Source organism: Leopardus geoffroyi, chromosome A2 (genome assembly GCF_018350155.1).
Source record: "Leopardus geoffroyi isolate Oge1 chromosome A2, O.geoffroyi_Oge1_pat1.0, whole genome shotgun sequence".
NCBI lineage: Eukaryota > Metazoa > Chordata > Mammalia > Carnivora > Felidae > Leopardus > Leopardus geoffroyi.
Genome location: NC_059331.1, coordinates 155,192,286 through 155,204,998, shown reverse-complemented (window position 1 = coordinate 155,204,998; position 12,713 = coordinate 155,192,286). Strand labels below are relative to the sequence as shown.

Here is a 12,713-nt window from a genome sequence, read left to right as displayed (position 1 = left end):
TCGAGGCTTGGTTTGGAGCTCTGACTGGATACAGAGAGAGCTCTCCCCCATCTCCCTTGCTTCTCTGCTGCATCTCAGCACGCTGCTACTGCCCGTAGCACTGTCAGAGAATCTGCTTCCTTGGATGTTTCAAGCTCTAAACGTTCCGCTACTTGAGCATAACCTCTGCCCCTCGCGGATCGCTTGCTCAAGGCCTCCGCTGAGGCACATAGGACCACACTGAGACGCCTCAGACCATCTGACCATTTTTTCACTTTCACTACCTTTTCCCGTCTTCATGCCCCTTTTGTCCAGCTCACACTGCAGCGTCCATCATTATGTTAACTTCCTTGGAAATACCGTCACCTCTCTTTCCGGTCTTTGTCCACAAAACCCCAGCTCTGGACAGACCCACTCTCCTTCTTTGGGCCTGTGTTGAACACTGCTGAAAAAACATCGCACACATGGGCAGAAGTGGTTTTACTTGGAATTTGTGGTCACAGACCTCAGGTGGACTCTCAACACTGCCTGGCAGTGTGACCGTGTTTCTTGGTCTTTCCCTCTTCAGGTCAGCAATTTTATACTTTCTTCCCTAGCTCCTCACGCCTCACGCCTTTCTTTTCTCACACTGTCCACACTCAGCTGATTATCTCACACCAGACTAAGCTGAGAAAACCGAAGCCTTCAGGCTATAGTGTGATGTCCAATTTATCAATTTTTTCCTTTGTTCCGTGTGCGTGTGGGGTTGGATTCAAGGCATGAAGATTTACTCCTCTGCTTTATTTGAAGAGTTTTATAGTTTTAATTTTACATTTAGGTGTATGATCCATTGGAGTTAATTTTGGTATATGTATATGGTGAGGTCCCAATGCATTCTTTTGCGTCTTTGTTCATTTCAGGAGCATTTGTTGAAAAGACTATTCTTTCCCCATTGAATGGTTTTGTCATTGTCGTCGAAAATTAGTTGATCCTAAAAGTAAGGCTTTATTTCTGGGTTCTCAAGTCTGTTGCACTGATCTGTGTGTCTGTCCTTACGCTCCTACCACACAGTCTTGATTGCTGTAGTTTTGTATGTAAGTTTTGAAATTTGGAAGTTTGGATCCTCCATCCAATGAATTTTAGCCTTTTCTTTGGGTTATAGAAACCTTTTTGGGTATAAGAAACCATGGGCCCAGGACATGATACATAAATACGTAGAAAATTTTACATAGGGTTTATTTTATTGAAGTGGAAATTTATAGTCTTTCAGTTAAAAAAAAAAAAAAAAGCTTTATAGGGACACCTGGGTAGCTCAGTCGCTTGAGGGTTTGACTCTTGATTTTGGCTCGGGTCATTGTCCCAGGGTCGTGGAATCAAGCCCTGCGCCGGGCTCTGTGCTGAGTGTGGAACCTGCTTAAGATTGTCTCTCCCTCCCTCTCTCCCTCTCCCCTGCTCACACACTCTCTCTCTTTAAAAAAAAAAAAAAAAAGCTTTTTAAACAATTGGCGTATTCACCTTTTGCTTTCTATGGAAATAAATAAATCTAAATTGGACAAAAAAAAAAAAAAATAAAGCAATTTTCAGTCTGCTCAAAAGTAAATTGCACTTACCTGATTAAGGTACATGGATTGAGTGTTTGAATGGCAATGTCATGTTATTTATTTATTTTTTTAATTTATGTTTTTGAGAAAGAGAGAGACAGAGCGGGAGTAGGGGAGGGACAGAGACAGAGGGAGACACAGAATCCGAAGCAGGCTCCAGGCTCTGAGCTGTCAGCAAAGAGCCCGACATGGGGCTTGAACTCATGGTGAGATCACGACCTGAGCCTAAGTCGGATGCTCAACCGACTGAGCCACCCAGGCGCCCCTGTCGTGTTATTTTTGACAGCTGGTTCTAACTTTTTTGTCTTGATTACAGCGAGCTCTACTCAGAGTCTCAATGACTTTATGGTAGCAGATGTACTGGATGGAGTTCACACATGAAAGTAGGCTTGTTTGTGGGTATTCAGAGATCTCTAAAATTTTTTTTGATATTTTGCTATGGTCGTTAGATTGCTACATTTCAAAGTTTTTGTTGCTTAATTTTTTTAGGTGGTTGTAAAAATAAGATAGAATTTTATCCTTAAAACATTTTAATTTTGGGGGCATCTATGTGGTGTTTTATTTCATTGTTTAGCTTTATATTGTTTGTATATGGAAATGTGATTGCTTTTTATGTGCTGATAACATATCTAGCAACCTTCTTATTGATTCTTATCGTTTATGTATAGGTTCTTTTGAGTTTTCTGCATATGTAACCGTAGTATTTGCAAATGGTAGCTTTTTTTTCTTTTCTAATTCTTAAACCTTTTAACCTTATTTTATTGCACCAGCTAATGTTCACTAGAACTGGTAAGCTCAGACATTCTTCTTTTGTTCTTAATCTCGGGCCAATTTCATGTTATTTGCATAGAATTTTTTAGAAGTATCCTTTAACAGATTATGGAAGTATCCTTCTAGTCTTGATTTTCTTAGAGGTTTTGTTTGCTTTCTAATCATAAGTAAATGTTGAATTTTGTTGAGAACTTGTCTTGCATTTTTTTAAATGGTCATAAGTTTTTTCTTTTAATCTGTTTAATGTAGCACATTTCGCTGATTAAAATATTTAGTGTTAAAACCACCTTGCATTCCTGAGATAGGCCAAACTTGGTATTTGTATGTTTTCTCATAAATGAGAGTGGTTTGTAATTTTCCTTTCTTGTATCATCCTAAGTTTTAGTATCAAGTTATGCTATCCTTAGATGAGGTAGGGAGTAAGGCTTTTTGTCCTACCCTCTGGTGCAAGTTTTTTTTTTTTTAAATTTATTTATTTTGGGGGGTGCCTGGATGGCTCAGTTGGTTAAGTGTGGGACTCTTGATTTCGGCTCAGATCATGATCTCATGGTTGGTGAGATCAAGCCCCGTATAGGGCTCTGCACTAGCATGGTGGAGTCTGCTTGGGATTCTCTCTCCCTTCCCCTCCCCACCCCATTTCTCCCCCACCCTCTCCCCCATTCCCTCTCCCTCTCTCTCCCCCTCTCTCTGCCCCTTGCCTGCTGTCACAGACTCTCTCAAAGTAAATAAAATAAAACAACAAAAAAAGTTTGTTTGGGGCGCCTGGGTGACTCAGTTGATTAAGTGCCCGACTTTGGCTCAGGTCATGATCTTGAGGTTCTTGAGTTCAATCCCCACATTGGGCTCTGTGCTGACAGCTCGGAGCCTGGAGCTTGCTTTGGATTCTGTGTGTGGCTCTCTTTCTGCCTCTCTCTCTCTCTCTCTCTCTCAAAAATAAATAAACATTAAAGAAAATTAAAAAACAAGTTTGAGAGCAAGACAGTATGTGGGTGCACATGCGCGGGAGGAGCAGAGAGAGAGAGAGGGAGAGAAAATCCCCAGCAGGCTTGCACTGTCAATGCAGAGCCCTATGCGGGGCTTGATCTCACCAACCCTGAGATCATGATCTGAGCTGAAATCAAGAATCCAGTGCTTAACTGACTAAGCAACCCAGATGCTCCTCTAGTGCAAGAATTATTTACTCTTTGAGTATTTGGTAGAATTTTCTTGTGAGGCCATCTGGGACTGGGATTTTTTTTTTTTTTTTTTTTTTTTTTGGTGGGACAATTTTAAAAATTACTAAGTAACAGTTACAGGACTATTCACATATTCTATTTCCTTGTGATTCAGGTTTGTCTGTCTTACCTATATTTTCTAGTCTCTCAGCATAAAGTTGTTCATAATACTCTCTTTTACCTTTAATGTCTATAAGAATCTAGTTTCTACCTCTTTTCATTCCCACTATTGGTTATTCGTGTCACCTGTTTTTCTTAAACTTGCTAGAGGTTTTCCCAGTTTTGTCTTTTCAAAGAATTTTTGGCTCCGATGCTCTGTTGCATGGTTTGTTTTCTGTGTCATCAATTTTGCTTTTTTATTCCTTCTATTTATGTTTTAAGGCTTATTTTGCTATTCTTTTTGTAACTTCTTCAGGTGGATGCTTATTAGTGTATTGATTTCAGCCTTTTCTAATGCATGCACTTAAAACTGTATATTTCTGGGGCACCTGGGTGGCTCAGTCGGTTGAGCATCCAACTTTGGCTCAGGTCATGATCTTGCAGTCCGTGAGTTCGAGCCCTGCGTCAGGCTCTGTGCTGACTGCTCAGAGCCTGGAGCCTGTTTCAGGTTCTGTGTCTCCCTCTCTCTCTGACCCTCCCCCATTCATGCTCTGTCTCTCTCTGTCTCAAAAATGAATAAACGTTAAAAAAAATTTAAAAAGAAATAAAAACACTTTACTTTGTAAGGGATATTTAAAAAAAAACTGTATATTCTGTTTATAAATTCTGCATCCCGCAAGTTTTGTTATGTAGCATTTTCGTTAGTGCTCACTTCCAGATAATTTCAGTGTTTCATTATCTGTTGACTTATGGGTTACTTAGCAGTTTATTTCTTAATTTCTAAGCACATGAAGATTTTCCATTTAGCTTTCTGTTATTGATTTCTAGCTTAATTGAAGTGTAGCTAGAGAGTTCCTAATTTCAGACCTTCAGAATTTGACTGTGGTCCAGTGTATGGTAGCTTGTTACCAATGGTCCATGTATGCTTGAAGGAATGTGTGTCCTGGAGAGGTTGGGTAGAGTATTCCATAAATGTCCATTAGTTCATGTTTTTTTTTTTTTTAATCCTGCAGTTCAAATCTTGTATATTTAGATTCTTGTTTGACCTGCTTATTCCATCAGATACTGACAGAGGTGTCAAAATCTCCCAGTACAGTTAGTTGTTCCTGTTATTGTCCTCCTGGGGAACTGAAAATTTTAGGCTTTATCGCATATTTTTTACTTTAGATTTTGTGTTGCTTAATTTTAATATAGCGTACTTTCTTTTGATTACTATTTTCATGGTATTTATGTGTCCATCCTATTACTTTCAATCTTTCTGTATTCCTTTCTTTTATGTATGTCTCCTATAACTAGGGAAGTCCAGCCAGGTAATCTGTAGCTTTTAATTGGAACAGGTTAATCCATTTTCATATAATGTAATGACAGAGGTGATATATTTTAATTTATACCTCCATCTTATTTTGCTGTCTCTATTTCTTTTCCTCTTTTTTTTCCCCTCCTGTTTTTGAATTGATTTTTTAAAAATAAATTCTTATAAATTCTATTTCTGCTTTGGTACTAGTGTGGAAGCTATACTTTTTTTTTTTTTTTTTTGGAAAAAAAATTTTTTTTTAATCTTTATTTATTTTGAGAGAGAGACAGAGTGTGAGCAGAGGAGGAGCTGAGGGGAGGGAGACACAGAAGCCAAAGCAGGCTCCAGGCCCTGAGCTGTCAGCACAGAGCCCGACGCAGGGCTCAAACTCACAAACTGCAAGATCATGACCTGAGCCAAAATCACTTAACCCACTGAGCCACCCAGGGGCCCCTGGAAGCTATACTTTCTATTTCCGTTCCTTTAGTCATCTCTCAAGAAATTCTAATAGGCATTCTCAACTTAAGGTGATGTTAATCATCACCTTTCCTGTCCTTCCAGGATGAGTGCCTGAAGAGCCTGTAACTCCGTTTGTCCTTTCCTTACTCAAGTGCTGCTGTTATGTGTTTTAGTTCTCTATATATTTTTAAATCTCACATGACATTATTTTCGGTAGTGAATCTCCATGTAAATTTACCCATATATTTATTACTTTTTTTAGCTTTTCACTTTTTTCTTGCATCCAGACCTCTCTGTGATCATCTCCCATTTTCCAGAAGTATGTCCTTTGCATTTCCTGTGCTGTGGGTTAGCTGGAGGTGAACTCTCAGGTTTTGGTTCACTATGAATCATTCTCCCCCCTCCTTCTTGAAACATATTTTTTTTTTTTCAACGTTTATTTATTTTTGGGACAGAGAGAGACAGAGCATGAACGGGGGAGGGGCAGAGAGAGAGGGAGACACAGAATCGGAAACAGGCTCCAGGCTCTGAGCCATCAGCCCAGAGCCCGACGCGGGGCTCGAACTCACGGACCGCGAGATCGTGACCTGGCTGAAGTCGGACGCTTAACCGACTGCGCCACCCAGGCGCCCCTTGAAACATATTTTTAACTGAATACTAAGTGCTAGGTTAATAGAATGCTAGGATATAGGAGGAAGGGAAGAGGAAGAGAAGAGAAAGAGAGCATGAGAGCTCTCTAGTGTCTCTTCTTTTAAGGACACTGATCCTGTTGCATCAAAGCCCCACCCTTATGACCCCATTCAGTCTTTATTACTTCTTAGAGGCCCTGTCTCCAAATACAGCCACGTGGAGGGGTTAAAGCTTTGGCATGTGAACTTTGGGGGGACACAAACATTGAATCCACACTAGGTGACATTTACATAATGGTTGAGCTCTTATGGCTTATAATTATATTATTTCTGATGTCTCTACTGTTAATAGTGAATCATTTCCCATGTATTTGGGCATATTTTTGCCCCATAATTATTTAGCAAGTGTGTAGGGAAGAGAATAAAATTTGTACATATGTTTCTGGAATCTACAAAATTTGTTGGTGAGGTTGTTGTACACTTCGCAGCTAAATTCTAACCATCTATTATAGTTAAGTAAATATTTTCAACTTATTTACATATTGATTCTATTTTTCTTTATCTTAGCTGTGTTGGTGTAGAAGAACATCATGCTGTTGACATTGACCTTTATCACTGTCCCAACTGTGCAGTTCTACATGGTTCCTCCTTGAGTAAGTACTAGAAGCTTAAATAAAAACTGAAGTTTAGAATTTAATGTGTACAGGGTGCCTGGGTGGCTCAGTCAGTTGAGTGTCCGACTCTTGATTTTGGCCAGGTCATGATCTCATGGTTCATGGGATCGAGCCTTGTGTCGGGCTCTGCACTGACAGCTTAGAGCCTGCTTGAGATTCTCTCTCTTTCCCCCTCTCTCTGCCCCTCCTCCCCTCACGCTTGCATGTTTTTTTTTCTCTCTCTCTGAAAATAAACATTAAAAAATAAAAATAATTTAATGTGTACATGACAATATTTTAATAATACCATCACTATAGTTATGTTACATCCACTAAGAACTGTAGGGAATATTTTTCTGAAGATACTGAGAATGCACTTTCTGTCTGAATTATGGAATAACTTATTTCATAAGTCAAAAAGATTAAATGAAAAAATATTATTCTTAATTGCCAGTGCAAAGCCCCCAAATTCAAGGACATATATTCAAAGTTTTCAATTTGAGAAATGTGAAAAATTTGCTAATTCTAGAAACTGGTATCAACTGCTTTTATCTCTTTATAAGTAAATTTAAAAAACCTTTCAGTAATATTTGGGACAGACTTTAATGCACACACATGCATTATATTTTTAGGAGAAAATTAGGGCATCAATATGCTAAAATATTACTTACGTTTTTTGAATTTGGTCATCAGTTTGGGCCTAGAGTCCTGCCCAACTTGAAACCACACCCCGTCCAGTCTCATTCTGAGGAAGACCGAAGCCAGACCAAGTGTCTGCCTGCACTCTTCTGCCCCAGGGGCAGGACACAGGCAGGGAAGTTCACACATCCTCTGGGGTGCACCAGCGTCACACACAAAACGATATTTTACAGATGCTTCAGAAGAATAGACTGGAATGTTAATGGTCATTGTGCAGATGGAAAGTAGGGATAACTTTTAAAAGGTTTTGAAGGATGTTACAACTTTCTTTTGTAAAAAATGTAGGCTACAAACTAGCATTTTTGTGTTCATGAGACTAGAGGGAAAAACCAGGCTTAATCATTTTGCAATAGGAAGAAAACTCTACCTGAACATACTTTGATACACACTTGAGTGAGATGTAGGTAACCTATCCAACCTTTTATTTTTTTTATTTTATTTTTTTTATTTATTTTTGGGACAGAGAGAGACAGAGCATGAACGGGGGAGGGGCAGAGAGAGAGGGAGACACAGAATCGGAAACAGGCTCCAGGCTCTGAGCCATCAGCCCAGAGCCTGACGCGGGGCTCGAACTCACGGACCGCGAGATCGTGACCTGGCTGAAGTCGGACGCTTAACCGACTGCGCCACCCAGGCGCCCCTATCCAACCTTTTTAAATGCAGCTTTTTTCCTAGTATTTTTTTCTTCATAGAAATTTTTTTCTGAAGTTGTGGGCAAGTAATTACTTAAGAGAAACTTACTAGCAACTGACTGCTTGCTTATCTGTTAGAAATATTAGTAATTTGTTTAGTCTCTTTGTAAGAGATTGAGAAATGTAAGCTGTAAGAATACATTAAAATATTTCCTTGTGATCTACAGGTTATCCATTTATTAGTTACACACTATAAAATTTGAGGTTAACAAATTGGTAGAATTGTTAGTGTAATTGGCCAGTTTATTGTCATAAATGTTTTTAAAAGTTCTTATTTTGTGTAGCCGTGAAGTATGTGGCATATAACTTGTAATAATTATTGACCAAGTATAATTCTTAGAGGGAGTAACCAATACTGGGTTGTTATTTCAAGAAAGGAAACGGAACTAAAATTTATAACAGTTTTAGTTCAGAATTCAAGTATGTAATCCCCAAATGAAATAATTTGATTTTAATTTCTATGAAATACCAGTGGGTTACTATGATATGTGATGCACTCTATTTTCTATTTTTCCTGTGTGATTTAATTTTTTAAAAAGCTTGTCATCCTCACTAAATTGATTTCACAATCCATAATGGATCACGACCTGCACTTTGAATAACGATGCTTCAGAGAGAAGCTTGACTACTGCCTGGCCCTGGCCTATATGCTTCTCATCCTTGAATAACATAAGGTCAGGCATTGGTTATCTTCTGGGCAAGAGTCCAGCTCTGAATACCCACAGGGAAAATGCCCAAGATCCAGTAATTTGTTTTATCTTGATCTAAGGCTCATTTTCCCCACCCCCTTACCCTCCACCCTCAACTTGGGTCATCCCTTTTGGCCTCTTTCCCTCTGCTGTTAAGCCTCTCTTGCTGGCTACCTAGGGCTTCTGTCTTCTCAGAATTCCCTGGGAATTCTTATTATAGATACTATTAGTCAGTATAATACCCACTTGGTATAGTGAATTTAGACTTGACCCTTTTAATGGGAATCAGGAACTCTATTCAAGGGCAAGTATCAAAAAAGCCCAATACTTAAATACATACCTCAGTGCTCCTCAGGCACATGGAAGCCAAACTCAACATTTTCTCTCCCTAGGACCACTGCTAGAATATTCCTTCCCCTCAGATATTCAGCCAGCTTCTTGCAGTGGCTGATTTTATGTGTTAAGCCTGTTGGCCTAACAGGACATTTATAGCATTCTGTTAACATCATGCAAGACTGCTTATTTAAACGGAAAGAGAAGTAATTGGCAGCTCATGGGATGCCCCGGACACTGTGCTAAGAAGTACTTGACCTCTGTCATTTCCTTGGATATTTGTAACACCTTGATGTGAGAAAAATATTATCTAACCAGCTCTTTCATGTAGCTGTTTGGTAGAGCTGGGGTTTGAGCCCATAGCTGTCCAGTCCCTAATCTGTTCTAATTCTAATCTGTTCTGCCGAAATGAAAATTAAAACAATGTAATACCATAGTTTACTTATCAGATGGGCAGCCTTTTCTTTTTCTTTTTTTAAATGATGATGCTCACTATTGATCCAGGGTTTTGAAATGGTTGCTGCTTATATGTACACTGGTAAGAATATGAGTCACCTACTGCTTTTATGGTAAGAGTATGAGTTACCTACCACTTTTCTGGAGGCAGTTTTGCAGTATGTAGCAAGTATCTTCATAATATTGAATCTTTCTTCTAGCATTTCTAAGAATTTATCCTGAGGAATTAATGAGGGAAACAGATTTATGTATATGAATATTAATCTTAACTTTGTTTGAAGAAAGATTCAGAATGAGCTAAGTGCTTAAGAATCAAAAAAAGGATTATAAAATGATGCATCTACATCTACGTCTTAAAATTCTAGGCTGCCTTTAAATTGCTTTTGAATATTTAATGAGAAAATGCTCCTGATAGAATAAGAAAGGTAAGCAGGATGAATATCATGATCCCAGTTGAAAATAAATGGGGTTATGAATCTATATATATGTAGAACAGAAGCCTGAAATGAAACACCCTTGAATTTTACAAGTGATTTAAATGAGAAAAAAATAACACACGAAGGATACTAGGAAATGGTATTTTCTAGGAAGGTTGCTTTAAGATTCTCAGTTTTTCTCATGAGACTTTTAAAAAATGGGATTTATTCTTCTCCATGTTGAGGGTCTGACTGCCACGAATTACTTGGGAATCTTGTTTTAAACTCTTAGATATGAATAAGACTTATTTCCTCCCCTATTGGGTATTTAGTGTGACTTCTTATCCATATGAGGATCCAGTATTATTTTATTATTATGATCTTTGTAAGGTGCAGGTTTAAAATAACTTAGATTCATAGAGTTGCCCCCGCCCCATGTTTTATTATGACATTGTTCTAACATACAGGAAAAGTTGAAAGAATTTTGCAGGAAGTACCTCCAAACTCACCATCTAGGACTCTATTAACATTTTACATTATTTGCTTTACTGCGGTCTGTGTAACTGTCCCACTGTCTATTTGTGTATCCACTTTTTTTTTTTTTTTTTTTGGATGCATTCTAAGCTGGTTGCAGACTTCAGTACATTTCCCAGAATCATGAAGGTTTTAGGCTTAAGAGTGATTTTCGAACTTAAAAAAAAAAGATAGAAAATTGACATCTTACACCGATAGCAACAAAAGGGATGTATGTGGTGCTGCCCTGGTGGAAGCAGAATGAGGTCTGGAGTTCCCTTTTCGGCCTCTTCTCCATCTTCCGCTTTATCAAGGGTTTCTTGACACAGTTTGAAACACAGCCCTCCTGCCTTCATTTCCACTTGAGAAAACTGGACCCAGTCGTGTTCCGTGACTTGCCCAAGGTTGTGGAGTAAGTCATGGCTGAACTAGGAGTCAAATCCAAGTCTACTGATTTTGATTGCCGTGACTCTTGAAGATCGTAGCCGCCCAGAGCTGTAGCATCACAGGATCTTAGCGTTAGAACTAATCATAAAGTTATTTGTTCTGTCATTCCTCTTGTTTTCCTTTAATTATGATGTAGCCACCTGCTCTTCTTTTGTGGCAGTGTAAGCATGCTTATTTTGGGAATAGATCTTGACATAAAAGAGAAGGGAGCTGTGCTGTTGGAATAAATTTCTGATGTGGGATCAAAGGTCCTATCCTGAGAGGATGACTTGGATGATCCGTAAAAACCATATTATGACTTAATGGTCTAGTGAAAGTCATGATTTAAAATAATTGTGATATTTTATAGTATGTGTAAATGTGGCTATTATAATGGACTCCACCTGCTAATTTGAATTTGTTGCTTTCATTAAAAATTTTTTTGAAATAAAAAGATTTTTAAAAATCCACAGTTAATTGCCTATAATTGCAGCATTACACAAAGTAAAATTTACCTCTTCAGCGTGGAAATGCATTAAAAAGCAAGTGTGTTTGTACTTAAACAGTTGTTATTTCTGATTATATAGAATATAACTTTTAGAAAGTGCATGGTATCACCAGTTACCAAAACTGTTTTCTTTTTCTAATCTGAAAATCCAGTGAAAAAGAGGAGGAACTGGCACAGGCATGACTACACCGAAATTGACGATGGCTCCAAACCAGTGCAGGCTGGGACCAGGACTTTTGTTCAGGAATTACGTTCTCGAGTCTTCCCAAGGTACGGAAACTTGTTGTGACCAAAGACAATTGGAGAGTGTTACCTGGTAACGTGACATTATCTAAAGCAATGTTTTCGAATTTCAGGTTGCAACCCCATTATTCTCAGATTTTCACCTTTTTTTTTTTTTTTTTTAATAAATGAAATAGAAAATATCGGCATGTTGTTAGTAACAGGAATAAGTAAGTGCAGTTTCACGAACTATTGTGTCCTATATGTGTACTGGGTCACCTTATAAAAATATATTCACTGTTGATCTCTGTCCAGAAACTCTGAGATACACTAAGGCTGGTGCTGGGTTCCTTCTGCTGTACAGCTGCTGCTTCTCTTTCTCTTTTACCTCATCTCTTCTGATTTTCAAACTCGGGTTTTTTTCTTAGGTAGTTTGCATCTCTCTCTCTACCCTAGGGCTACCAGAGGGACCCATAACCATGGCTTGGCCTCTCTGGGGGCACCAGGACTAGGCTTCTTGATTTTTTAAAGTTAATGGAAAGTGTTTGACTTATCTGTGGCTCAAAGAGAGTCAAAAGTATGATCCAGCTTTGAATCATGCTAATTGAGATCATTTCCTGCTTGCTGCCTGACATCTATTTAAAGTGATAATGCTTAATAGCCTTTTACACAGATCATAACCAGGCTTGTGAAAGAGGGGAAGCACGATTTAAATTTAAATCACAACATCACGTGCAGCCTATTATGGAATTATTTCAGATCCTGTGACTATAAAACCCTTGACGTTGCCTCACAGCCTTTACATTCCGGTCTGTCCCCTTCCCCTTAATCCTTAAACAGAAACCTAGAATTGATACGTGCCTCGTGTTGGCTCCCTCAGGTCTACTGAGGTTTCCACAGTGGTTTCCACATGACTTTTGTGATATTAAAGTCCCTAGTCTCAACATTTCTCTTTTCTCAGTTTCAAAGGGGTTAGGAGAATGTTTGTTTTCCTTGATTGGTTCAGAGTCTAGGGCCAGAGTTTCCGGCCTGGGCCTACGGACTGGCTTCAGAGAGGCATGTGAGTTTCTTACAACTGTAT

At 38.7% G+C, this 12,713-nt stretch overlaps 1 protein-coding gene and 1 long non-coding RNA gene across 2 annotated transcripts in view; one reads left to right on the top strand and one right to left on the bottom strand.

The window, feature by feature from the left end:
• KDM7A (lysine demethylase 7A) overlaps positions 1-12,713 on the top strand; it is an 82,714-nt gene that overhangs the window by 29,143 nt on the left and 40,858 nt on the right. The window contains exons 2-3 of the mRNA XM_045495860.1: positions 6,593-6,678; positions 11,563-11,680. Coding sequence (XP_045351816.1) covers positions 6,593-6,678; positions 11,563-11,680 — 204 coding nt within the window. The remainder of the gene's footprint in view (positions 1-6,592; positions 6,679-11,562; positions 11,681-12,713) is intronic.
• Positions 7,593-8,078, bottom strand: LOC123606956. Its single transcript, XR_006716583.1, has 2 exons — positions 8,027-8,078; positions 7,593-7,795 (listed from the first exon to the last, which is right to left on the bottom strand). It is a non-coding gene; the product is annotated as an uncharacterized LOC123606956 (long non-coding RNA).